Source organism: Sphaeramia orbicularis, chromosome 12 (genome assembly GCF_902148855.1).
Source record: "Sphaeramia orbicularis chromosome 12, fSphaOr1.1, whole genome shotgun sequence".
NCBI lineage: Eukaryota > Metazoa > Chordata > Actinopteri > Kurtiformes > Apogonidae > Sphaeramia > Sphaeramia orbicularis.
In genome coordinates, this window is record NC_043968.1 from 11696917 (window position 1) to 11724658 (window position 27742).

General features: G+C 35.2%; 1 protein-coding gene across 1 annotated transcript; it reads right to left on the reverse strand.

The window, feature by feature from the left end:
• Positions 1-42: 42 nt before the first annotated feature.
• Positions 43-11689, reverse strand: prkaa1 (protein kinase, AMP-activated, alpha 1 catalytic subunit). Its single transcript, XM_030149152.1, has 9 exons — positions 11593-11689; positions 9702-9843; positions 8008-8101; positions 7596-7740; positions 7025-7112; positions 6680-6904; positions 6039-6546; positions 4514-4640; positions 43-2823 (listed from the first exon to the last, which is right to left on the reverse strand). The coding sequence occupies exons 1-9, from the start codon at positions 11687-11689 to the stop codon at positions 2543-2545; spliced, it is 1707 nt and encodes a 568-aa protein (XP_030005012.1). The 3' UTR covers positions 43-2542.
• Between the last annotated feature and the right edge of the window lie 16053 nt (positions 11690-27742).

Here is a 27742-nt window from a genome sequence, read left to right on the forward strand (position 1 = left end):
TATATACTGTTTAAGGGATACAAAAAAGTAAGCAGAAACGTGTACAGTTCAGCTGTTTATTAGGCAGTTGTGTATACAAATGATTTCAACACTGTCAATTAAAATGTACACTGGTCAATCTGGTAGGGTCCCTTTACACACCAAACAAAAATAGAACAATATTTATTTGAAGCAGTTCAAATAGATACAATTGACAGATTTCACCATTCCACTACGATGCTACTCCATTACCTGTCAAAATCACACATTCATCTTATCCACAAAACCCATCACGTAACCATGACAGGTTTCGCAGTCATAGTTTGCAACTGCCCCTCACTTCTGGAAAGTTTTGTATCTTACCAAGCTCACAGTATGTTGTAAACTGTGATATAATAAACTCTAGTTAAAACCAAGACAGAAAGAGTCAAGTGTCATTTTTTTTTTTTTTTATTTCAGTCCAAACTTGCCCCATAGGACAGCAAATGAATAATTATTGTCATGCTTAGCAATCGCTGTTGTATTTATCTGAAATGGAAAGTTGCTGATACAAACACAATAGTAAAAAATTTGAAGTTATAGAGACCTAAACACTGGAAATCAAGACCTTCAGTGACTGCTGACACTTGTTAAACATTTGTAACATTAAGTGAAGTGTTCAATCAAAAGGTAAAACGAAAACAAGAAACAATTGTATTTGTCCAATTATAAAGTGGCAGCAGTTACTGAAGTCTATAAGAGTTTGGCAAATAGCACTGTCACATATTTAACTGTTTTTCAGCTAAGATGTGTTTTTTGTAATGCTCTGACTTAAAATAGGAGGTTCTAGTTTTTCTACCTAAATATAAATCAACAAAACTTTAAATTATATGTAGGTTTGTTGTCTTAAAACTCCAGAAAAGTGTAAATAATTCTGACCAATTCCACGCTTACTAACAATGAACAGTACTCAACAGTTGAGAATGATAAGGCAGCCAAACAGACACCATTTAAAACTTTAAGACTCTGAACAGGAAATTGAATTCAGGGAAACATGTCATACAATGAACATATTTTGTGAGCTTAAAAGAATAAAGTTCTGTCTCATTTTTTCTATAAAGCCATTCACACATCTTTTCTTCTCAGCAGGACTTTAAAATTCCAACCTCACAAGTCTCTTTCAGTTTTAGACAATATGTCTACTTTTCTTCAAAGTCAACCTTAAAGGGAATGTATGGGCATTCAAAAAAGAAATAAACATAGCCAAAAACAAAAAATATTGAGAATGTCTTCAACTGCTGAAAAGAAAATGTCCGTGCTCGGCCAGTAATTGCTACTCCTTTTAGATCAGTTGGCATTCAGAATTCGAATGTAGGCAAAAGGCATGTCACTCAGTAATTATGTTAAAATCCTATTGATAAATCAGTAATCTAAAAACACTAGAAACAGAGAAAATACAACAAAAAAAAAGTCAAAATCAACTCGTAATTTTAATGTGACACTGAAAATGATATATCTCTAGATTTTGACTGTCATGGCAAATGGTAAAAGCAGGCTATATTTATCTGGAAAGACACTGAAGTATCAGAAAAAAAAAGGTGATTGAAGAAAATAAAACTGATATTGATTTTAAAAACCAGACAGTAAAAAAGGAATATCATATATCATCCAGCAATAGATCTTAATGCAAGAAAAGAAAAAAAAAAAAAAAATCAATTTTCAATAGAACCAACACTCTGCCCACTTAACGCAATGATAAATATATTCACGTCTTTATATATAAAAATGTGGGGGGACAGACAAATTCCAACATTTTTTTACAACGAGGACAAAACCATGAAAATCTAGTCTCTGACAGCTCAATCAGATTCACAAAAAAAAAAAAGAAAAAAAAAAAGAAAAAAAGAACCAAACACAAATGTGACGAAGCATTCTTTTGTCCCTGACAAGACAGAAATACAGGGGTCATTGCACTTCCTCAGGGTCCGATGAGCGTGACGGGTACGACAACCCTAGATATAACCAGTGCAGCGCCCCGACAGATCTGCGCCTCTTCTCTGATCCCCACTGAGAGACAAAACAAGAGCAGCAGGAAATAAAAGAAACTTGTGCAAAAGTGCTTCCTGTATCCTATTCGACTGCCACCCACCCGACCCCAACCTTTACCTCGTGGCCCCTTTTTCTCTGCAGGCAAAACTCGATCTTGTTCTTTGTACTGGAAAGCAGTGCTCACTGGCTACAGTACAGAAAATTCAGTGTAATCACTTGCGTGCGTGTGTGTGTGTATAAGTAGGTTGTGGACATTTGCTATTAAATTGACCAAGAAACTGTAACACCATCTCTTTAATGTTGTTCCGTCCCAGCTGTTTGGTAGCTCAGACATTCATCTTTCCAAATAACCCCCTTTACATCCCCCGTTCAGCTCAGTATACATCCCGTCAGCTTAGGGAACACCAACCTGCATCAGTGCCATGGAACAATCATTTCATCCTCCGCCGGGATGAATTGAGCCATGAATCGGTTGCATGCTTATTGCTATAAAGACACTCGGATAGGAAGAAAGGCTAGCGATTGTTGTTGCAAGCTATCGTGCAAGTAGTTTAATAAGATTTGCGCACATCTCGAAGAACTCGATGGTGTGGCTTCCCGGTCGGGGAATAGATGTGTTGTCCCCTCCTGTCGAGTCGATGGATGAGGTCAGTGATGAAGCTAAGGAGCCCTCGGCCGCCTTGGTGGGGTGCACAGTGCTAGACGCAGCCGGAGCGTCCGCCCCGTCTACATCGTTCTTAATAGTGGTGCGGTAGTTGCCTACGGACCCAGATCGAAGAGGGGTAGCGGTTCCGGATTTTGTCTCCATCATATCATCTGAATAACACACGAGACAAGACGGTTGCCAGAAAATTCACATGCAAACAAACAATGTGTGTGAGCGAATGAATAATGGATCAATAATGTAAAAGCACTTTGGGTGCCTTAAAAAGCACTAAAGAAATCTAATCGATCATTATTATTATTATTATTATTATTATTATTATTATTTAGAGTTCATACACACTTTTCAAGGTCAAATTCAAGCACTTTTAAGGGTCATTTTTACATTTTTCTAGCACAGCACCTTATTGCTGGGGTAAAATACATACCTACAGTAATACATGTACTCAGATTTTTTTTTTCACTTTTTATCACAATGATGTATATTGTATTATGCTACAAAAACCTAAAATTATGTTTCATATTAGCAAAAAGTTTAGAAATTAAAGGAGAACACAAAGTTTTATCCAAAACAAAGGGAAGTCACTTAGCATTCTTCAGAGACAAAGATTGAGATAAAAATGTACCTGAAGTTGACCTGAGAGCACCTGGTAATGTTCTTTTTTGACATAAAAGTTTTATTTTTCAAACTGTATCACCTCTCTGTAAGTAGCTGTGGCTTGGCATCTAACCTGGCAGAGTTAATATTCAAAATAAATTAAAAAACAAAAATTAAAAAAATCACATCACAGAGTTAGTATTGCAGGCACTTTTAAGCACTTCAACTAAAATTCAAGCACTTTTCAGACCTTGAAAACACAACATTGAAATTCAAGCATTTTCAAGGATTTCAAGCACCTGTACAAACCCTGAATATTAAAAGGGTTCCTACAGGTTTCTACAAGTTAAATTTAAGACTTTTAATGACCTTTTTAAGACTACTTAGAACAGAATTTAATGCCCGTTTCACAGCCATACTGGCAAAAATTCGTGACTCCTAGAACTTAGGAAAATGTATTTATTTATTCCAGTGCCTTGACTCCCACCGTTCCAAGTCATATCTCATCGGGGGTTGCAAAGTTAGCGATAATTGGATCCTAATTTCAATGTTGGAACAGGTGGAACTAAGTCGACTAACGTTACTTTCTTTGCAGCTTGGACATTTAACAGACACATTTAAACCTAGCACAGCAAACAAGTTTATGGCAACATAACTTAAGAACTACCATATTTAATAAATTTTAAAGACTTTTTTAAGGTATTAAATGCAAATTTATAAATTCAAGACTTTTAAGACTTCTTCAGACACTGTGGGAACCCTGTAGATAATATATCTGTATAATTAGGGTTAGTGTCTAATTTCCTTGCGTTCATTGATGTCTTATAACTGCGGCTGAACACAAGCACTGATTGATTGCAGAGGCCTGAAATGCACTGGTAACCTTTAGACGCCATGCCTGAGCTAAGGTAATGACCCATAAAAACACTCCTATCTCACAGATTTGTTTGAAGTACCGCTGGGCACCTACGCACACTGTGGAAAAGCCAGGAGCTTAACCCACAGTCAATCATTTATGGAGTCTGCATAGCAGCACAGCCACATTCAGACAGACTCCAGGTGAAGGCTGAAGCATAAACTTCACAGAAAATGTATATTAGTCATACACCAACAAAGAACACGCCATTACGCTACACTTAAAATGACCTATTCTTCAGGTAAAACTGATTTGGAAACTCCAGTCTTCTGATTTGACTGTTGACACACATCTTTGTGAAAGGTGTGGATTGTGTTCTTTGAGCTTACCGTCTATGCTACGGAAGTCGAGGAGGTAGGTTCTGCTGTCCACCTGGTAGAGCTGAAGACTCATTTTGGTTTGCATCCCAGTAATCGGGTTCTTCCTTCTCACGCGTAAATAATACGGATTCACCACCTGAGATGTGAAGGGAGAAGTGTAAAAGTGAAAAGTGAGAGTGTCTGTGACGTTAAACAGTTCAGTTCACAGCACACTTGGGGGCTGTGCACAAACTGGGCAGTACACATGCATCGACCGGGGGGGGGGGCTTTACCAACGTACTGTCACATAGAGAGACCATCTGACGGACTTCCATTGAAGTGACAAAATAATTTAAAATGAACTTGAAATATGGGGAGAGGACTGCAAAAGCAAACGGAATGAATAAGTCTTGGTTTCTTTTCATTTCTTTTCAATCTTCAAACAGACAACAGTCCAAGCTTCAGTTAGTTCAACCTCGTGTCAGTGAACAGCTTGTTGGATGCGTTTCAGTACACATCCTACATCCTACACCAACACTCTGTCCTGGTAGACCCCCCCCCATCCACTTCACTGGGAACTAAACAGTCTCATGCAGTTTATCCGAAACAAACAGGTGGAGTCACAAACGTCGACGCTATTTTAATTTGCTTGTAAATTATAGTTCTAAATGACCTTTTCCTTTAATATTAGAAACATTGTCATGGTTAGACCTCGACGCTCAAACACTCATTCGTGCTTTGACTGTTTAGATTATTGTGAATCCAACTGAGCTAGACTGTGTAAAAATCTAAAATTGAAAAACTGCTGCAAGATCAGAATACTGCTGCCAGAGTCCAAACTAAGACTAGGAAAGGGATTTAAAGACTCCACTCCTGAAGCCTCTGCACTGGTGACCTGTTGCACAATTGATTTTAAAGTTATATTACTTGTTCATAAAGCTTTAATTAACTTCAACCCTGTACAGATTATAGATTTTCTTTCCTTTTGCATTTCATCCGGATAACTCAGACTCTCCACTGTGCCTTAGGTACTCTGTAAAAGTACAGGTAAGGACAACTAACTTTTTGTAATGTTAAATCTTTAGTTTTTATATATTAATCATTGATTAAAATCCGAAAACTTTTTTACTTTCTTTCCGCATTGTTTTATAATATTCAGTCTCACTACATTGTAAGTGCAATATTGGATGCTTTTAATGTGAAGTGAAGTTTCATAAGTGCGCCTGCAAATTTTTCTCTGTTACCAAGCAGCATGCTATGCTATGTGAATGCAAATACCACAAATGAGAAAAAAAGAAAAAACACAACTGAACATGATTTCTACAGCATGTTTCATAAGAACATGCAGCCCAAAGAGCTTCATGGATCAACATGAAAATGGTAGACAACACTACATTAATCTTCCACAAGACAGTTCATGACAAATACAAGTACAGCTGCACCTCTATCAGTTAAGAACATTCAATTCTGTTTTACTGTATTTGAATTCTAACAGACAGCACGATATTAGGTTTTATTTTATTTTATGCTATGCCGCTTTAGCCGACTTTCCTACCTTCCACTCGTAATCCAGCTGTTTCATGGCACGGCACACTTCGGACATGATATCATTTGGTCTGCTTTGACTGCGGATACCCAGGTGCCACTTGGCCCTTCTGACGCCCTGGTGTTTGGACTTCTGGGGGTTCAGTTCATCCAGTGTGTGCCGAGGCCTGGGAGGAGTCTCTGCCACAAGAAAGGGCACGCGCTCAGGATGGGGCTTGATGACCGCACCGGACGAGGTCAGGTGCTGGTCGTCTAGAAAAGAGTCGGGGGGACTGGACGCCAGGTAGAAATCCTTGGCTTCGCTCATGATGCGACGATTGTCAATGATGAGGTGGTAGGCGACGGCCAACGGGTCCTGGTGGTTGCGACTGTATAGGCAGGCCAGGACCTCCTCCTCTGTGCACTCGAACTTCTCACAAACCTCCTTCAGAGCTTCGTCGTCAATCATGTTGTTGCTGTAGGAGGGGTCCTCTGGGAACAAATACTTGGGTAGGTCCTGTTTAAACCACTCATCCTCTCTGAGGGACAAGGAAATGTATCATCATTACACAAAACACAACAGCATCTGAAAAGGTAAATAGCGCTAAAATAAATCACCGTAGGACCTAAAAAGAGAATAGCTGTGACTGTAAATGACCCCACTGTGCTCACCGGATCTCTTTGATGGTGGCTCTTTTCATGGGGTCCACCTGCAGCATGTGTTTAAGGAGGCTTATTACTGATGGGTTCAGGTACTGTGGTGTGAAAAAGATCCCATCACAGATCTTCTTAAAGAGTGTTGGCACATGGTCGTCATCAAAGGGAAGCGTCCCACACAGCAAGGCATAGAGAATGACCCCACTGCTCCAGATATCAACCTCTGGACCAGCATATAACCTGAGGATAAACATGAAGGGGTTACACGTAAGCAAAGATGGAGTGGGTTTTCTTTATGCACCACAGATCATTCAGAATGTGAAACTGCTTCAACTGCTAAATGTAACAAAAAAACATTACCTTCCTGAGATGACCTCAGGAGCAGCGTAGTTTGGAGAACCACAACTTGTTCGCAGGAACTCTCCATCTGACATCATGTTTGACAAACCTAAAGAGCATTTCACAGCAATATGACACACATTAGCTATCAATCCTGAACAAATTATTATATATTTGAATCAGTTCATTAATGGTTTAATGCTTTGATTGTGGATGACTTCTCAAAGCATGCAAGAGCCACAGTAAAAAAAAAAAATAAAAAAATAAAAAAAATAATAATAATAATAACCTGTTAAATAAAATGTTTCATTTGGTGAACTGATTTAGGAAACAAAAACAATATTAAGTAAGTAAATACGTTAAATTTTTATTTGAAAGATGGATGCTTTCACTTTTTTTCCATGTTTTTCCACATTTTTCTGCATGCTGCTAACTGTACATCTACTTCACCAAATGTTTATAAAAACATATTTTATAGTGCTGCACACTAGTGAAAAACTTCACAATACTATTTTAAGTGTTACTAAAAAAATCCTCTTTTGAGTTATATCTATTCCCCTGAGTCCTGCATTTAGTCTTGAAACTTGCTTACCAAAGTCTGCGATCTTGGCATTCATATGTGCATCAAGCAGTACGTTTTCTGGCTTGAGGTCTCGGTGTACCACCATGTGTCTGTGGCAGTAGTCTACCGCTGAAATAATCTGCTGGAACAGCCGACGACTCTCCTTCTCATCCAACTGTCAATGCAGAAAAGATCAATCTTTTGATCTCCGTGAGTCATTTAGCACATCACAGCTGACTAAGCAGTCCAACCGCGTTGTTTTTGATATCTTTTCCAGCCACTGTTGGTTCAAAGATTAACTGTACCCGAAGCTACCGAAAAAGACCATGAGCATTCTGCACTTCTTTGTCTCGTCAATGCTAATAAAATAAGAGGATTCAGTGTACATTACCACATCTGCTATGTATTAAAAGACATTAGCACAAACATGTTGGTGAATTACCTTCCCATTTTTACAGATGTAGTCAAAGAGCTCTCCTCCAGACACATACTCCATCACCATGAAGATATCTGTGGGGGTGCTAATAACCTGGTACCTGCAGAAATGAACACACATTGGTAACCACTCATGCCATATATAATCAGTTTATAATGCTCTGCTCAAATTTAGAGAGCTATTAGTTCTCATTTCAGCAAGCTATGCAACTTTCCATCATAACTCTGTTCAAAGAAGGCTAATAGTATGACCCACTTCAGTTTGCAAATTCACAAAAACAGCTAGACAATCTATAATCTGATCATGCATTTTAAAACGGCACAAGCCAGAAGACACACAAATACCAATGAAATTTCCTCATATTCTTTTCTGTCACACTTTGATGTTTATTAGGGATTTCAGACTTTTGAGGATGTTTGATCGATAGAGCTGGCTTTCATTTTTACATTTATGCATGAGGGTGCAAATGCAACACTTGGAAAAAAGTACTGACTGTAGTTACACCTGTAATTCTGCACAACTTTGGTTCTAATTGTAAGTGTCAGAACAACCAGCAGGACACTGGAAAGTTCTGCCAGCAGTGAGGAAACCACACTGTGCAGCAGACTAATTGGACGATCAACCTCTGCAGCTCTGAACCATAAAAAACGCTTAAAAACTAAACCAAAACCAGCATATGACTCCAATGTATCAAGTTAAAAGGTAACAGCAGAACTGAACTCTCTACAGCAACAAAAGTTAGACTGTCACGATTTCATCATATGTGACTCAATAAAAGACATTGGCTAACTGCTCATTTGCAATCAAAGTCACCTAACGCCAAATACAGATAAAACGGGACTCCAGCAAAACTTGTTTAGTCCAGATATGTTCACTTGACATGTGCACAGTGTTTCATACAGCTCCCTGTCAAAGATGGCATCTCCCTGATACACGGAGTTTCACAAACATCGACAACAGTTTACATTCCTGAGGATGCTTGACGTGGAGCTGGTATTTTAGGCAATTAGCCACTCCTCCAAGTCAGTTAAATGACCACACAACTGTGGACTTGGGCCCTTACAGCAGCCAACACACATTTACATATCAGCAAGGGATTTATTTTTAGATGGCTTAGCATCATTTTAAGCACCAATGTTGTATTATACAGAAACGTTACATGCAGAGTGACTACATCAGGCTTGAAATACAGTCACTGTCTGCACCTGCATATTAATGCAAAAGCATATGAGGCAGCGTCCCATGGTATGTGCCGCAGTGAATTCCAAAATGTGAAGTTAAACAATAACCCAGTCTAAAACATAGTCTCTATCTGCAATAACTCGTGTTCATGTCATCAGCAGAGCCAAATATTTCCTGCCGCACAAACACTACTTTAAGCTGACCCATAAGTTATGTGAATTCTGAAATTTAAAAACACAATATGTCTAAGGAGACAGTAATAGAGAACTTGTGTCAATAGAGGTTATGAAGCGTAAAGAGTACAATAAAGAGTACTTGTGTCAACAGTGGGGATAAGCAGGCAAAAAGCAGAATGAGTAAACGACTGACGGGAAAGAAGACTGGGTCAGACAGATAACATCCTAGATGGATATAGTCAAAAACACACCGTTAAAGGCTCAAAAATAGCTCAGTGGGTGGCATTAATGTGGCGGCAGTAGGATTATAGAGCAGTGAGCAGGGTGTAATCTAGGACTTACAGTTTAATTATGTGAGGGTGCCTGAAAAGCTTGAGGTTTTGGATCTCCCTGCGGATCTTTCCCACCACGTCCAAACTGCGGATCTTCTGCCTGTTCAAGATCTTCACCGCCACTTGGTGCTTGGTCAGCTCATGTTGGCCCACTGCAGGACAAACGGTATGACATGACATGAGTACCAAAATAACAAATAATAAATAAAATAAATAAAAAATAAAAAACAAAAAATACAACCAAAATAATATCAAGTCAGAATATCACAGAATCGTTAAAGTGTTTAGCTAGGTGATGCAAACTTTAACTAAAAGAACACAAGCAAATAAAGGTATATTTAAGTGTAAAAGACGGTCATTTGTAAGTCACCTAAAGCGAATGTTTCAGTGCAAACTACTTCAGTGTACAAGCGGTCGTAAATTCAGACTCAACACACACCAACTTTATGGTGGGACATAAAGATAAGTTCTTATCTAAATAACAAAACAAGGTTGACACAACTGCCAATCACTTTCTCACACCAAAACAGAGCAGCATTTTCCTAATGCGCATAATCAAGGCAATACTCATAACTAACAGAGGAAAGCTTTCTAACAAAACAATTAAAGGGGAAAATAAGTTAAATATAATGAAGACTTATCTGTACAAATCACCACAGAGAGTAAAACAACATATGCATACTGTGCTGGCAATGAACACTGAGGATATCTGCACAAAATTCACTGAAGGCTTCCTTCCTTTCAGTGCAAAGGGATGAGTCACTGGGAATTAATGGACTGTAAACAAAGCTTGTGGGTGCTCTGGTTTGGTGGAGAGGGTCTGGCTCAGTCCCTTCGTTTGGGTATGATGATGGAGCTTCACAGTTTTCCAACCAGACCACTGGCATTAATTAAACAGTTCAAGAAAGTGCAACCTTACATTTAACACATTTAATTCACACACATTAACTAGTCACCATGACATTAGCAAACAACCACATACAGATAGATAGATAGATAGATAGATAGATAGATAGATAGATAGATAGATAGATACTTTATTAATCCTGAGGGAAATTCAAGTATTCAGCAGCTTTACATACAGCACAAGGAGACAAAAAACAGACAGACCAAAATACAACAGTGGCTTAGTATCCAGGTTGACATTAAAGTTAGTATATATACTCTAAAAGACACTTGCTAAAGAACTACTTCTAAAAGAGCTCCCTGTACAATACTGTAAATAAAGACTTGTGGTTGTATTTACACATTTCAGGGCAGTGATATAAAGTGAAAGCACACATGTAACACATAGTGAAACATAGTGGTTGTTACTTCATGCTGATATCCTGTGGAAATGGTACCGCTGTGTAATGACAGCCCTGGGTTTGCCCAACTCCCGTCCTTTCGCACCATAAACTATCAGCTATCCCTCCTCACTAGCTTGGCAAACACAACTCCAAAGCGGGGCAAAGTCGAGACCAAACACCGTGTCTAACTACAGGACTTGGAAAAAAAACGAGAGGGGGGAGGAAACGGAACGAATCAGGAGAGTGGTACTTTTTTGTTCATTTGCACCAAGCTAGCGCTAACACTAGTGAGGAGGCTTTACTTCCCGGTGTCTTGACAAGCGACTTGTGGCTCTCTGGTTAGCAACCAAAGCTAACTACAACGAACACAGGAATATTGGGACGACTAGCGTTAAAACTGCCTTGTATGACTGTCAGTGGCAGCTGCGGTAACGCCCCTACACACACAAACTAGTTAGCGTTCGGCTAAAAGGCTAGACAACAAGTGTGTTAACTTCGCAGCGTTCCAAGTTAGCTTTCCCATCAGGCTACATTAGCACAAAGCTAAAAGCTTCCTCTGCCACCATCTTTCAGTTGGCAGCACGCACAAACGTTAGGACAGTTCAGACATACCTTTAACCTTCCCAAAGGTTCCCACTCCGAGTGTGTCACCGAGAATGTAATGTCCGATTTTAACTCTTCCTTCATGTTTCGCTTTTTCCGTCGCCATCTTCCCGCAGTGGCCTTGCTGCGGGGTTACCTAGCTGCGGGCAGAGATGGACCGAGCTCCGCTGTGTCTGCGTGCGTCTACTCCAGCGGCTCCGCTCCGCACACAGGCTGGGTGGGAGGAGCTCCGGCTCGTGCGCCATTCGTCAGAGACGTAGCTTACGTATGATGATGCATTCAGGAGCACTCCGGAAATTTCACAAATCAAGTTTCAACCTCCAACGCTATTTTGTCTCGATTTTCTGACTTGGAAGAAATAACTAATTTTTATCATTCTTGTCCTGAAACTACGGTGGCCCAGAGATGCAACAGCCGAAAAAATTATCCACTGTAAGTAAAAAAAGAGAACAGCCCAAAAAATTATCCACTATAAGAAAAAAAGAGAACAGCCCAAAAAATTATCCACTATAAGAAAAAAAGAGAACGGCCCAAAAAAGTATCCGCTATGAGAAAAAAAGAGAACAGCCCAAAAAATTATCCGCCATAAGAAAAAAAGAGAACGGCCCAAAAAAGTATCCGCTATGAGAAAAAAAGAGAACAGCCCAAAAAATTATCCGCTATAAGAAAAAAAGAGAACAGCCCAAAAATTATCCACTATATGAAAAAAAGAGAGCAGCCCAAAAAATTATCCACTATAAGAAAGAAAAGAGAACAGCCCAAAAATTATCCACTACAAGAAAAAAAAGAGAACAGCCCAAAAAATTATCAGCCGTAAGAAAAAAAGAGAACAACCCAAAAAATTATCCACTATAAGAACAAAAGAGAACAGCCCAAAAAATTATCCACTATAAGAAAAAACAGAGAACAGCCCCAAAAATTATCCACTATATGAAAAAAAGAGAACAGCCCCAAAAATTATCTACTATAAGAAAAAAAGAGAACAGCTCAAAAAATTACCCACTATATGAAAAAAAGAGAACAGCCCCAAAATTATCCACTATATGAAAAAAAGAGAACAGCCCCAAAAATTATCTACTATAAGAAAAAAAGAGAACAGCTCAAAAAATTATCCACTATATGAAAAAAAGAGAACAGCCCCAAAAATTATCCACTATAAGAAAAAAAGAGAACAGCCCAAAAAATTATCCACTATAAGAAAAAAAGAGAACAGCCCCAAAAATTATCCACTATAAGAAAAAAAGAGAACAGCTCAAAAAATTATCCACTATAAGAAAAAGAACAGAACAGCCCAAAAAAAAAAAAATTATCCACTATATGAAAAGAAGAGAACAGCCCCAAAAATTATCCACTATAAGAAAAAGAAGAGAACAGCTCAAAAAATTATCCACTATATGAAAAAAAGAGAACAGCCCCCAAAATTATCCAGTATAAGAAAAAAAGAGAACAGCCCAAAAAATTATCCACTATATGAAAAAAAGAGAACAGCCCCAAAAATTATCCACTATAAGAAAAAAAGAGAACAGCCCAAAAAATTATCCACAATAAAAATAGAGAACAGTCCAAAAAATTATCCACTATAAGAAAAAAAGAGAACAGCCCAAAAAATTATCCACAATAAAAATAGAGAACAGCCCAAAAAATTATCCACTATAAGAAAAAAAGAGAACAGCTCAAAAAATTATCCACCATAAGAAAAAAAGAGAACAGCCCAAAAAATTATCCACTATAAGAAAAAAAGAGAACAGCTCAAAAAATTATCCACCATAAGAAAAAAAGAGAACGGCCCAAAAATTATCCACTACAAGAAAAAAAGAGAACAGCCCCAAAAATTATCCACTATAAGAAAAATAAGAGAACAGCTCAAAAAATGATCCACTATAAGAAAAAAAAAGAGAACAGCCCAAAAAAATTATCCACCATAAGAAAAAAAGAGAACAGCCCAAAAAATTATCCACTATAAGAAAAAAAGGAGAACAGCCCAAAAAATTATCCACTATAAGAAAAAAAAGGGAACAGCCCAGCAAATTATCCACCAGCCCAAAAAAATTATCCACTATAAGAAAAAAAGAGAACAACCCAAAAAAATTATCCGTTTAAGAAAAAAGAGAGAACAGCCCAAAAAATTATCCACTATAAGAAAAAAAGAGAACAGCCCAAAAAATTATCCACCATAAGACAAAAAAACATCATCCACCTTTTCAAATAAGGGGGGCGCTGTGTACCCGAAAGGTTTCTTGCTTTAAAATTAAGGCCACCACAAAAAAATAAAAGCATAGGCTGAAAATGTTTAAAACCTTGAGGTAATGTTGCTAATGCTAACAAAGTAACCCACCGGAAGTGGAGATCAATGCACTAAAAATGAAGTTATTCTAAAAATATACAGTGGATAATTTTTTGGGGGCTTTTGTCTTTTTTATATAGTGGATCATTTTTTGGGGCTGTTCTCTTTTTTTCTTATAGTGGATAATTTTTTTGGGCTAGTGGATCATTTTTTAGGCCGTTGTCTTCTTTTTCTTATAGTGGATAGTTTTTTTGGACCATTGTCTGTTTTTTTCTTAGAGTAGATAATTTTTTGGGGCTGTGTTTTGTTTTGTTTTTTCTTATAGAGTTATAGAGTTCTTATAGTGTTCTTTTTTTTTCTCATGTGGATAATTTTTTGGGCTATTGCACCTCTGGGCCACCACATGAAACTACTCTACACTTGTTCTGTGTGAACACTCTTCTAATTTCTGATCCAAAATTGAAAAATATATCATATCTAAAAGTAATGAAAAGCTAACAATAACGTCCCAAAATGTAATTACATATTTTAAACATGACATTCGTAATTTAGAATGTTGTTGTAAATTTGATCATTTTGTTTGGAAAATTTCATATATATAAAAATAAATATACCAAAACACACCCAAATTTTAAAATCTTCCTGATGGAAGTTGAAAAATATATTAAATCTTTAGAATTTATCTTTAACAAAAAACAAAACAAAAAAAAAAAAGCTCTAGCATCCTGGCAATTTATAGAGAATTCTTTAAAATAGACTGAACTCTCTGTTGCATTTATTTATTTATTTTTGTTAGATTTGTTATTTTCATTTATTTATTTATTCATTTATTTATATACTATTATTTGTCTATTCTGTTTTGTGTCTTTACATCTATACATTATTTTCTTAAACTTATTTAATCAAATGCTTTTTTCTTTTTGACATCTTGTTTGTTTGTTCAGAATTTATGTATTGTATACCCAAATATTTTCAATAAAGTTGAGAAAGAAAAAAAAAAAAACAATCGCGTTTCAACATGGTAGTGTACAAACATCTTTGTGCTTAATGTTTTGAATTCAAGGTCACATTAAAATTAGTATGCGTGTTAGTATGTGCAACAGACAGAAAAGACAGAAAAAAACATGACGTGGGCCGTTATGGTGGAAAAAAGAGGAACGTCTCACATAAACACAAAACAAATGGAAAGTCCACATTAATTATTCATAGAGAAAGCTGAACAGTATAATAAATATAGCCAAGAGGTCTGGTTCAAGTACCACGGGAACTGTCGGGGAACTGCAGATCAAGTCTACACTCACAACGCTATGTTTTGGCCACATATCCCACATCCTACCGTCAGACTTTATACTCTAGCACAGGGGTGTCAAACTCATCTTCTTTCAGGGGCAATATTCAGCTCAATTTGATCTGCAGTGGGCCGGACCAGTAAAATAATAGCATAATAACCTATAAATAATGACAACTCCAAACTTTTTAGTGCAAAAAATAACATTAAATGATGAAACTATTTCTATCCAAAACAAAAAAGATGTGAAAACCCTGAAAAAACTGAAATTTCAGAAGAAAAATAAGTACAATTTTATCAATATTATGCCTCAACTTATGATTTATACATGTGCATTACAGATCAGATCTACCAAGGCACAAAACAAGTAGAATAATGTTAAAATTGCACTTATTTTTCTTTAGACATTCCAGGTTGTTCATATTTGTTCAGATTATTGACATTGTCTTGTTAAAGGATATCAGAATCTCATGTTCTTTGCAATAAATCAAAGAGGAAAAAAAATGGTGTTGCCGTTGCCCTTTTCACATTAAACCAAGAAGAAAATTCGGAGTCATTATTTCTAGGTTATTATGCTGTTATTTTTTGAGTTTGATGCCCTTGACTGTTAATATCTTCAGGGTAATTTTTGCATTTTGCACTTTGTAAATTCATCTCACGGGCCAGATTGTACGGTGGCCCAGAGGTGCAACAACCCAAAAAATGATCCGCTATAAGGAAAAAAGAACAGCCCAAAAAATTAAACTATAAAAAAAAAAAAAAGAACAGAATGGCCCAAAAAATTATCCACTATAAGATAAAAAAAGAGAACAGCCCAAAACAATTATCCACTATATATATTTTTTTAAATAACTATTTTTAACCAACCTCCACTTCCGGTGGGCTACTTCCTTAGCATTAGCCACATTAGCTGAAGGCCTTAAAAATTTTCAGCCTATGCTTTTATTTTTTCTGATTGTGATGACGCTAGTACAGGCACAGAATCCAAATGCAGAACTCAGAGGCGGAATATAAAGTTCAAGGGATTTATTAGTCACTGTTTTCACAAACAAATGGATAATGATAATGAGTGACACAATCTTGAGGATAATAGATGGGGTCTTCCTCTTCGGATTCGTCCTCCGGGCTGAGGACGTTAATCCCTTTCTCCGTTCGGTTACCGGAGCCTTATTCCCGACTAGGGAAAAGCAGAGAGAGGTCAGGGACGGAAACAGGTCATACACAGGTAAGCTATCAAACAGGCGACAGGACATTAGGGTTGGACAAACTCACGTACCAGAAGTCAGGCTAGGCGATCAGAACCGGGGTAGCAGATGAGGCAGACAAAACCGACTGGGAGCAGGCAGTAGACAAAAACCAGGTAGGCAAAAACGGGTCAAAAACAGGTAATCAAACAGACAGACAAGATCAGAACACTGGTAAGAACTACGAGAGTTACAAACTGGCGTCTGACCAGGGCAAGAGACTGACTTTAAATACACAAAAGGGAGGGAAGACAACTAGACACAGGTGGCACAAATCAGGGCGGAGACAGGTAATCAGGGGAAAGGTGAACACGATCAAGGAAGGGAAGTAAAGACGACAGACAAGACACATGAGGGGAAACTTAACAAAATAAAACAGGAAGTGACAAACAAACATGAAAGAGACAAAACCAGACTAGCGTCAGGCTGCAGGCATGACACTGATGACCTTAATTTTAAAGCCAGAGACCTTTTCGGTAAACAGTGCCCCTTTAATTGAAAAGGTGGATGATGTTTTTTTTTTTTTTTCTTATAGTGGATAATTTTTTGGGCTGCTCTTTTTTTTCTTATAGTGGATAATTTTTTGGGCTGCTCTTTTTTTTCTTATAGTGGATAATGTTTTGGGCTGTTGCACCTCTGGGCCACCACAAGATTGGAACCTTTGGTGGGCTGGTTTTGGCCCCCGGGCCGCATGTTTGACACCTGTGCTCTAGCAAAACATTTTCTTGGGCACAACATATGAACACAGTATGCCATGAACAGTCAGGTCCAAGTATTTGGACAGTAACATTTTATAATATCACCCCTGTACACCACAACACTGGGTTTTAAATGAAACTATTAGGATGGGACTGAAGATGGGACTTCAATTCAAGAGGTGTAATTAAAATATTAGAGCATGGAGAACATTTTCAAAGTCCAATTTCCGTTCACTTTTGAATCTATAGACTTGGAAAAAGAGAACCAGGGGAGAACACATTCACAAGACAAATATTTATTCAGAATATTGTCAGTAGCAGGGAAAAAAGCCATCACTAGGAAGTGGCTAAAAAAGGATGCACCAAAAATGGAGGAGTGGATAGAGGTTATAGATGACATCTATAGGATGGAGAAGTTGACTTTCTCTGTCAGACTGGATTTAGACAAATTCACAAAGTATTGGAAAAACTGGGTTGATTTTATAAAACTATTAAGAGCTGATTTCACTGAATAAGAGTATTGTGCATTTAGATCCATGTAAACCCTGGGTTCGTGCTACACTTTAAATGTTAAATGTTCATCTTATACAGGGGAAAAGAATGGCATGTGAAATATGTGTTGTTTCCCTTTAACTATATTTTGGGTTGCTTTGTATATTTTTACTATTCCTGTCAATGCTCCCCTGTTTGAGAATGTTTTGCGTTTGTTTGTTTTTTTTCTCTTTACATACATAGAAGTCATGTAAATGATGTAAAATGCTTTGATGATGCTGACTGAAAAATAATAATAAAAAGATAATTACAAAAAAAAAAAAAAATAGATTAACCAGTTATAAATAACAACTGTTTTTAACCCATAAAAACCCAAACATCCACTGGCGACCAGATCTAAAATGTTAAATACCTGTTGATCCACTAATCCTATCAATACATGTAAATAATCGGTGTTAAATGCAGTTTGTCATCTTTTCATGGTCATCACATATGACCCATTTGGACGTTCAGAGGCTCCGGAGTGAATGTGTAAACACCGTCATCTTCTACAACACTGATCCACCAGTAAAACCCATGGAGTTTGAGAAATGACAGTGGATGGAGAGGTTTATTTTTATGTTCAGTTAATGATAGATTTTCAAAAAATTCAGTCTTCTCTCAGTTTTTGATGTGAACGTTTACCAGACCTGTGTCTTCATGTACAAATATGTTCACTTAACTCATATTCTTCCTAAAGTTTTTCACAATTTCTTCATGTTGTCTTCTGTTATTCACAACTTTCCGACACGATTTTCAAGCAAATTTTATCTTCCGTACTGCTGAACTTCCGTCAATATTCTCTGAAATATCGTGGACCAAATCTGTGGAATAATCTAAGACCTGAACTTCAATAATCATCTACTTTATCATTGTTTAAAAAGCATCTGAAAAGGACTTTAATTCATGAAAAAATGTAAGGCTGTGTATCACTTGATTTGTATTTGATGATTTGTCATGTGGATTACATTTTTATTGTTTTTTACTTTAGTTTATTATTTCAGTTATATTGTATTTTTTATTTGTTTTTTTGTTTTGTTTTTGTGTATTGTTCATTCATATAATTCATATAAGCCTTCTTTTTGGCTTCTAACCTCTCCTGCACAATTTTGTTACTTGTTTGAATGTTGTTGTTTTTTTCTATTGCTGTTTTTATTTTGTGCAAATAAATTAAATTAAATTAAATTAAATAAACTGAAAAGTCACTTCACTATGCATGAAAGGGTTAAGATGCATGTTAATGCACTTTAACCCTTTCATGCATACTGGTCACTACAGTGGACAGCTATTCTACAGCTGTTCTCTTGTATATTCAAGGGTTTTGTTGTTCTTCTCTTCTCTTCTCTTCTCTTCTCTTCTCTTCTCTTCTCTTCTCTTCTCTTCTCTTTTTTTTTTTTTGCACATATCTTTATTAAAGTTTTAAGACACTACATATCTTTTCTGACATGAATTGGTCACATTATGTAGATCTCTCCTGAGCATAAACCCCAAGAATCACAAGCCCTCCCCATAGTTTTCACACAATTCATCAGTAAATACATGTTTCTGTGCGTCAAAAATTAACCGTGTGGTGTCCAGCTGAGTGGACAATTTTTGCAACTTCATGAAAAATATACAGTAACATCGCCAGTTTTTACAAATTTTATAAATTTTACACTTTGTAGATTTTACACTATCTACAAAGTGTAAAATTTACACTGAACATAGAGTTACTTTTCCAGAGTCAACTTTAATCTAGTAAGACTTAATATTTTACACTACACTACACTTATTAGTGTCAGTCAAGTTTTACATTATGTGAGAAGTAACACCCATAGTGTTATTCACATTCAACACTGAAGAGTTAAGTGTTAAGAAATAACATGTCCAGTGTTAAACTTACTTAACACTACATGTTGATAAATAAATTACTCCAAAGAGTGGTGATTTTTACCTGCCTCCCAACAGTGTTACATATGATGTACTATAGTCTCAGTGTCTGCAGGGGCCAAAAAAAGCTACAATTATTTCTGTTCCCAATTTATTCCAAGTAAAAATGAGATGTTGCAATTAAAAGTAAACATAAAATGACATGTAAAATGAAAGCCGCCGACCCGATATCACCTTAACCGTTTGAAATTCAGTATTTGAAAACACGTACCCAACAGTGACAACGACGACGTAACTTTATTCTTGCACACAGATTCTGCTTGGATGGAATAACAAAAGCAAGAGTTTATTTACACAAACTTACAAACACAATTTTTCAATGCGAGGAAGATGGCGACACCAGAGTCCAACTTGTCACTCAGTTTGAGCACGGAGGTTGGTGGGCGGGGCTTTTCAGAGTCATTATTTTTTAACACTGAAAGGCATCTTGCTCTTATTGGTGTTGAATTAAATTTGACAGAGTCAATTTATTTTAACACTGAATATATGACATTGACTGTGTAAAACCTCTTTTAACTCCAATTGTTTTCACCAACACTGGAAGTTATCTTGTTAAATTTTACTCTGTCCATTGTTGGAATAACTCCGAAAGAATTAAAAGACTTTGACACTGCATTTTTTACACTGGCAAATTTACTGTGTAGGTTCATAAGAATTTTTTTTTTCATTATTATTTTTTTAACCCTTTCATGCATACTGGTCACTACAGTGGACAGCTATTCTACAGCTGTTCTCTTATATATTCATGGGTTTTGTTGTTTTAGTTCCATATCAGCCAACACAGTGGACACTAATGCACCATCCCATAATAATACACTGACATTTATACCATTACTGTAACTTTGCTGTTCTTGATAAACCTGATCTGCACTAACATGTTTGAGTGGAAATCAGTTGTTTATCATTGTTATTAAACAGTTTTGGGTTGTTTTTTTTTTTACATAAAGGTTTTTTTTCTTTTTTGCATATTATCTCCATAAAGTGAGTAATGACTAGTGTTAGAGTATGTTAAAATGTGAGAAAACATCAGATTAGCTGCATTAAAAGTGTTGTTATTTCATAGTTTTCACGTAATCTATCAGTAAAAAAAATGCTTCTTTGCTTCAAAAATTAAATCCATGGTGTCAAACTGAGCGGACATTTTTTGAAGTTCATGAAAAATAGATTCATAACAAAATTTTCAATCGCTTTTTTTTTTCTTTCCATGCCGAAAGAGGAATAAAAACACTCAAGAAAATAAATTTTGATCAAGGTTCTCATAATTCGTGCATGAAAGGGTTAATGTATTTTTACTTTTTTTTTTTAAATTATTTTTATTTTATTCATTTATTTTTCAGAAGAAAATTTTCCAATCGCATTTTTTTTTTCATGCTTAAAGAAGAATAAACACATTCAGGAAAAAATTTTGATTAAGGTTCTCATAATTTGTGCATGAAAGGGTTAATTATATAAAAAAAAGTGGTTACAGAAAATGAAAGAATGACATTTCTTCCCAGTAAAGCCCTGATCCTTGCGTCTGCTCACAGTTCCATTTTTCTCTTGATAGTTTTTACTATCTCCGTAAGTTGCATGTCAAAAGTAGCTAAAACTGTAATGCAGGATATTAGTGCTGCTGTTTCACTAAGTCATTTAAAAGAATTTTGTGTAAAGCCAATGCTACAGTATCTCATGAGTCTGACAGAATGAAAATCCTCCTCGACATGGAGTGAATAAGAATGAGTAGTTCAGGGTGTGAAGAGCTAACTGACAGTGATGGATAACCAGAGCTGCACACAGTAGAAACTCTGACGGATACGACTTCATATATTCAAAGCATGTCAAACTGCGCCCCGTGGCGTAACAAAGAACAGTCCAATTTGAATAATATAATAACACAAAAGTACAAATTTCACTAGAACACTTAGTCAGTGAAGCAACTTTTTAAGAGAGAAATGGCTCGGTGAAAGGTAACCATGACTCCCTTAAGAAGTCTGGGAGGAATTAACAGTTAGTACTGCAAGTCTTTGTTAATGACACATTCACATACAGTGCACAGTTGAAAGGCCCGGGGGTCTGTGGGGAACGCAGTATACTGTGGACTAAACTGATGTGAATGTATGAAGCACCCAAACATCTCTTATATTACAGGTAACGACTCAGTGTGTCTGTAAACTATAAAACTGATCATGAAACTGATAATAAGCAGATTAAATATGTTACTATGTGAACTTCAATCAACATCTTTTTTTTTTCCTTTTTTTTTTTAAATCCTTATTTAACCCTTTCATGCACGAATTATGAGAACCTTAATCAAAATTTTTTTCCTGAGTGTTTTTATTCTTCTTCAGGCATGAAAAAAGCAATGTGATTGAAAATTTTCTTCTGAAAAAAAAAAAAAAAAAAAAAAATTAAAATATATATTTTTTTAAATTTAAAAAATACATAAAAAAAATAATAATGAAAAAAAAAAAACCAACTCTTATGGACCTATTTTTCATGAAGTTGCAAAAATGTCCACTCAGCTGGACACCACACGTTAATTTTTGACGCACAGAAACATGTATTTACTGATAAATTGTGTGAAAATGATGGGGAGGGCTTGTGATTCTGGGGGTTTATGCTCAGGAGAGATCTACATAATGTTACCAATTCATGTCAGAAAAGATATGTAGTGTCTTAAAACTTTAATAAAGATATATGTGAAAAAAAAAAACAAAAAAACAACGAAAACAACAAAATCCATGAATATAGAAGAGAAAAGCTGTAGAATAGCTGTCCACTGTAGTGACCAATATGCATGAAAGGGTTAAAGACATACACACCTAGCGTGACTTTTGTAGCAGTTCTCAAATGAATTTTTCTCTTTATTTAACTTTTCCTAAGTGATTACACTGGTCAACAACAAATTTATTGTTGAAGTTTTTTGAACTGATTTAGGATAATTTTGGTGTGCTGAATCCAAAAATCTCATTAATTTTACTCAACCAGGTCAACTTTCTGAACTATGCTACATATTGGCTTTTTTTTAACATTTTTGCTTACATTCATGGGGATTTTCACTTCATATGACACAAAATTCTTTCATATTTCTTGTGATAAAAGAGTTCTGAAGATTTTACTTTTGCCAATTTATGATGAATGGTTTTTTTAATATTACAGGTGAATGAAATGGCTTCGACTAGAAGATCTTGCAAAAATAAGCCTGACGTATTCTGCTACATCTGCAGTGAATACATAATAAATAATAAATACATCCTGTTAGAAAATGATTTTTTTTCTCTTAAAACCTATTTTGGGTGAGAACTATTTAAAAAAATCAACTGATAAAGTCCCAAAAATGTCATCAATTTTGTGAGAAGATCAAATTTTTCAAAATCAAATTAGCAAAAAAACCTGACCTGATTGAGAAAAACAGATGTCCTTTTTGGATTTAGCGGTGCAAAATGGTCCTAATTCAGTTGAAAAAACCGAGACAACTTGCAAAAACCATTTTTTTGTAACCCAGTGTTATTCAAAATTTATTATATATTATCCTCTGAATTTAGCATTTTTTCCAGTAAAGATCATCTGTTTCTGATATTTAACTGACTGATCATAAAAGCTCAGAGTAAAGTCACAGGTTATTGTATCAAAACAGAAAAAAACTGAAGAAATGGAGACTTTTTCAGTAAAATATAGCATTAACTGAACATAAACCTAGTGTCTCCGTCCACTGTCATTGATCCAATTCCATAAGTTTTACTGGTGAATCAATGTTCTAGAAGATGACGGTGTTTCCACGGTAACTACGGAGCCTCTGAACGTCCAAATGGGTCAAATCTGATGACCATGAAAAGACGACAAACTGTATTTTACACCAATTATTTACATGGATCGATAGGATTAGTGGATGAACAGTTTGGATCAGTAGATGCTTTGGGTCGATGGTGGATGTTTGGGTGTTTATGGGTTAAAAAGCAACTGAACAGGACTCTAATTTAGAAAAAAAATGCAGTGTTTTATATCATTTGCTTTTTTTTTCTTAATATTAATCATTCTGAATTTTTATTCATCTTTTTTTTTTTTTTTTTTTTGTGTGCTTTGTTTATTTGCTTGGATAGGTAGTTATATAAGCCTTTTTGTCTACAAACCTCTCCTGCACAATGGTGGTACTTGCATAATTCTTAGTTTTCGTCTTATTGTTTTTGATGTGCAAATAAATAAATAAATAAATAAAGCAGATTAAATAACTTGTAATCAATAATCATATGACTTTCACTTGTTATTTTTCTTAAATGAGTCACTGGCAAATCAACGTTGCAGAAGATGATGGTGTTTCCATGGTAACTACGGAGCCTCTGAACGTCCAAATGGGTCATATCTGATGACCATGAGAAGATGACAAACTATATTTTACACCAATTTACATGGATTGATAGGATTAACGGATGAACAGTTTGGATCAATAGATGCTTTTGGTCGACGGTGGATGTTTGGGTCTTTATGGGTTAAAAAGCAACTGAACAGGACTCTAATTTATGAAAAATTGTGGTGTTTTATATCATTTGATTTTTACTTAATTTTAATTATATTGAATTTTTATTCTTTTTTAAAATTTGCTTGGATAGGTATTTATATAAGCCTTTTTGTCTTCTAACCTCTCCTGCACAATGGTGTTACTTGCATAATTCTTCTTTTTTTTTTTATTATTGTTTGTAATATAAATAAATAAATAAATAGATAAATAAATAAATAAATCAGCTTAAATAACTTGTAATCAATAATCATATGACTTTCACCTGCTATTTTTCTTAAATGAGTCACTGATGAATCAACGTTGCAGAAGATGACGGTGTTTCTACGTTCACTACGGAGCCTCTGCACGTCCAAATGGGTCATATCTGATGACCATGAAAAGACGACAAACTGTATTTTACACCAATTATTTGCATGTATTGATAGAATTAGTGGATGAACAATTTGGATCAGTAGATGCTTTTGGTCGATGGTGGATGTTTGGGTCTTTATGGGTTAAAAAGCAACTGAACAGGACTGTAATTTATGAAAAAATTGCAGTTATTGGATTTTTTTCTTAATTTTAATTACATTATTTTTTTTTTTTTTCTTTTTTGTGTGTTTTGTTTATTTGCTAGGGCAGGCACTTATACGTATAAGCCTTTTTGTCTTCTAACCTCTCCTGCACAATGGTGTTACTTGCATAATTCTTCTTTTTTTTATTATTGTTTGTAATGTGCAAATAAATAAATAAAGAAAGAAAGCAGATTAACCCTTTCATAGATACTGGTCACTACAGTGGACAGCTATTCCATAGCTGTTCTCTTGTATATTCATGGATTTTGTTGTTCTTTTCGTTGTTTTTTTGTTTTTGTTTTTTGTTTTTTACACATATCTTTATTAAAGTTTAAGACACTACATATCTTTTCTGACATGAATTGGTAAAATTATGTAAATCTCTCCTGAGCATAAACCCCCAGAATCTCTCCCCATAGTTTTCATACAATTTATCACTAAATTCATGTTTCTGTGCATCAAAAATTAAACGTGTGGTGTCCAGCAGAGTGGACATTTTTGCAACTTAATGAAAAATAGGTTCATAAGAATTTTTTTTTTTTTTCATTATTATTTATTTTATGTATTTTTTATTATTATTATTATTATTATTTATTTTTTTTAACTTATTTTTATTTTTTATTTTATTTTATTTTATTTTAATGTATTTTTCAGAAGAATTTTTTCAATTGCATTGTTTTTTTCATGCCTAAAGAGGAATAAAAACACTCAGGAAAAAATTTTGATTAAGGTTCTCATAATTCGTTCATGAAAGGGTTAAATAACTTGTAATCAACCATATGACTTTCACCTGTTATTTTTCTTAAATGAGTCATTGGTGAATCAACGTTGTAGAAAATGACGGTGTTTCCACGGTAACTACGGAGCCTCTGAACGTCCAAATGGGTCATATCTGATGACCATAAAAGACGACAAACTGTATTTTACACCAATTATTTACATGTATCGATAGAATTAGTGGATGAACAGTTTGAATCAATAGATGCTTTTGGTCGACGGTGGAATATTTGGGGTCTTTATGGGTTAAAAAGCAACTGAACAGGACTGTAATTTATGAAAAATTGCAGTATTTTATATCATTTGATTTGTACTTGATTTTAATTATATCGAATTTTATTCTTTTTTTTTTTTTTTCCTGTGTTTTGTTTATTTGCTTGAATAGGTATTTATATAAGCCTTTTTGTCTTCTAACCTCTCCTGCACAATGGTGTTACTTGCATAATTCTTCTTTTTTCATTGTTGTTTGTAATGTGCAAATAAATAAATAAATAAATAAATCAGATTAAATAACTTGTAAAAATAATCATATGACTTTCACTTGTTATTTTTCTTAAATGAGTCAAATGATTCCAGTGAAAAATCTAGAAAAAAACCCGTCTATATTTATGTAGAGCATCAGACATTTGTTTTTACAGTCAAATCCATTATGTGTGTGATAATGGATGAGCTTCATCACATGGGTATAATTTGTCACGACTTTGTCACAGTTCTAATAAACCAAACTCCATTGAGTGATGACATCTTGTGGCTATTTCTGAATCTTGCAGGTGTGGCCCACTTACTCCATGTGCTTTTTGTATGTTTTAGTCAAATCTGTTAAAGGGAGAGGAGGATAGAATTATACTTTACTCATGCAATAAAACATGCTATGGAACGCTTCGTAATGAATCATCGTAATGGATCTACACCTGTAGAGAAGAACACAGATCTGGGTTACAGCTCAGTATACGTGGACTACAGAGGTTTGCATGATAAACTGATCAAGCTATGCTGAAAATTAATCATTATGAACAAAGCTTATGTTATGTTGAGCAAACTACTTTTATATGCTTGTTCTTAAATTGTATATTTTTTGTTTTCTTGTTCTGGAGCTCTTTGAAAAGGCAGTAAATTTAGCTTGAAACCAGTGTACCACAACAACAACAACAACAACAACAACAACAGTAATAATAATAATAATAATAATAATAATAATAATAATAATAATAATAATAATAATAATAATAATAATAATAATAATAACAACAACAATAATAATAATAATAATAATAATAATAATAATAATAACAATGATGATGATGATGATAATAATAATAATAATAATAATAATAATAATAATAATAATAACGATAATAATAACGATAATAATAACGATAATAATAATAATAATAATAATAATAATAATAATAATAATAATAATAATAATAATAATAGAGTCCAGAGCTCAAACTGGATTTTGCCCGACTCTCAGGAAAAAAGATATTCTACTTTAGATTCTAAAGTAAATAGCCTTGTAAGCATGATTATAGTCACCATGATAATGAAATGACAAAATTCTTTATTCAGTCATCACATAAAACCAGTGTCAACACTACAAACATTACCAACAGGTGAGTAACTGAAAAGGCCCAGGCCTGGGCTCATTGCAGCCACTGATATTGTTAAAATGTTCATCTTTGTTACCAAAATGTGCTTGTTGTTCTAAAATTTTTTTACCTTATTGTCATAGTTGTAAGGTAATTACACATTTCCTATTTTTATTTTGAAAAATAATGTCTCAGGGAGCAGTCTTGTTGAGTTCATTTGTATTGTTCAATCAAAAATCTACGTTATTTTAAATTTGCACAACAAATTATTCAAGGAAAAGCAAAAAGTATTCTTACGATATTGATGTTTCTTTTAATAAAACTAATAATTGCACCAAGGGTTCAATGTTGTTGGGGTTGAGGGGGGCTTGGGGCCCGACAGCAAAAGACTGAGAACCACTGTATTAACACTACTTTAGGTTACTGTGTATATTTTTGCTATTTCTGTCATTGCTCCCCTGTATGAGTAGGTTTTTGCTTTTTGGGTGTTTTTCTTTACATATATAGAAGCTACATACATGATGTAAATGCTGATAAGATAAGGATGCCAGAAAGAAATAATAAAAAGATAATTACAAAAAAAAAAAAAAAAGAAAAGAAATAGGAGTCCAAATCAGTAGTTCTTTATGTGGCCAGAGGATGGCAGTGTCTCACCAAAGAGCAGATACAGAAATAAGGATCATGAAAGCACAAAAAAGGTCACTGATGATGCATCTGAAGGTTTTCTTTTGTTCTATCAGGCAGTTATTTAGTGTAAATGTGAGACAAAG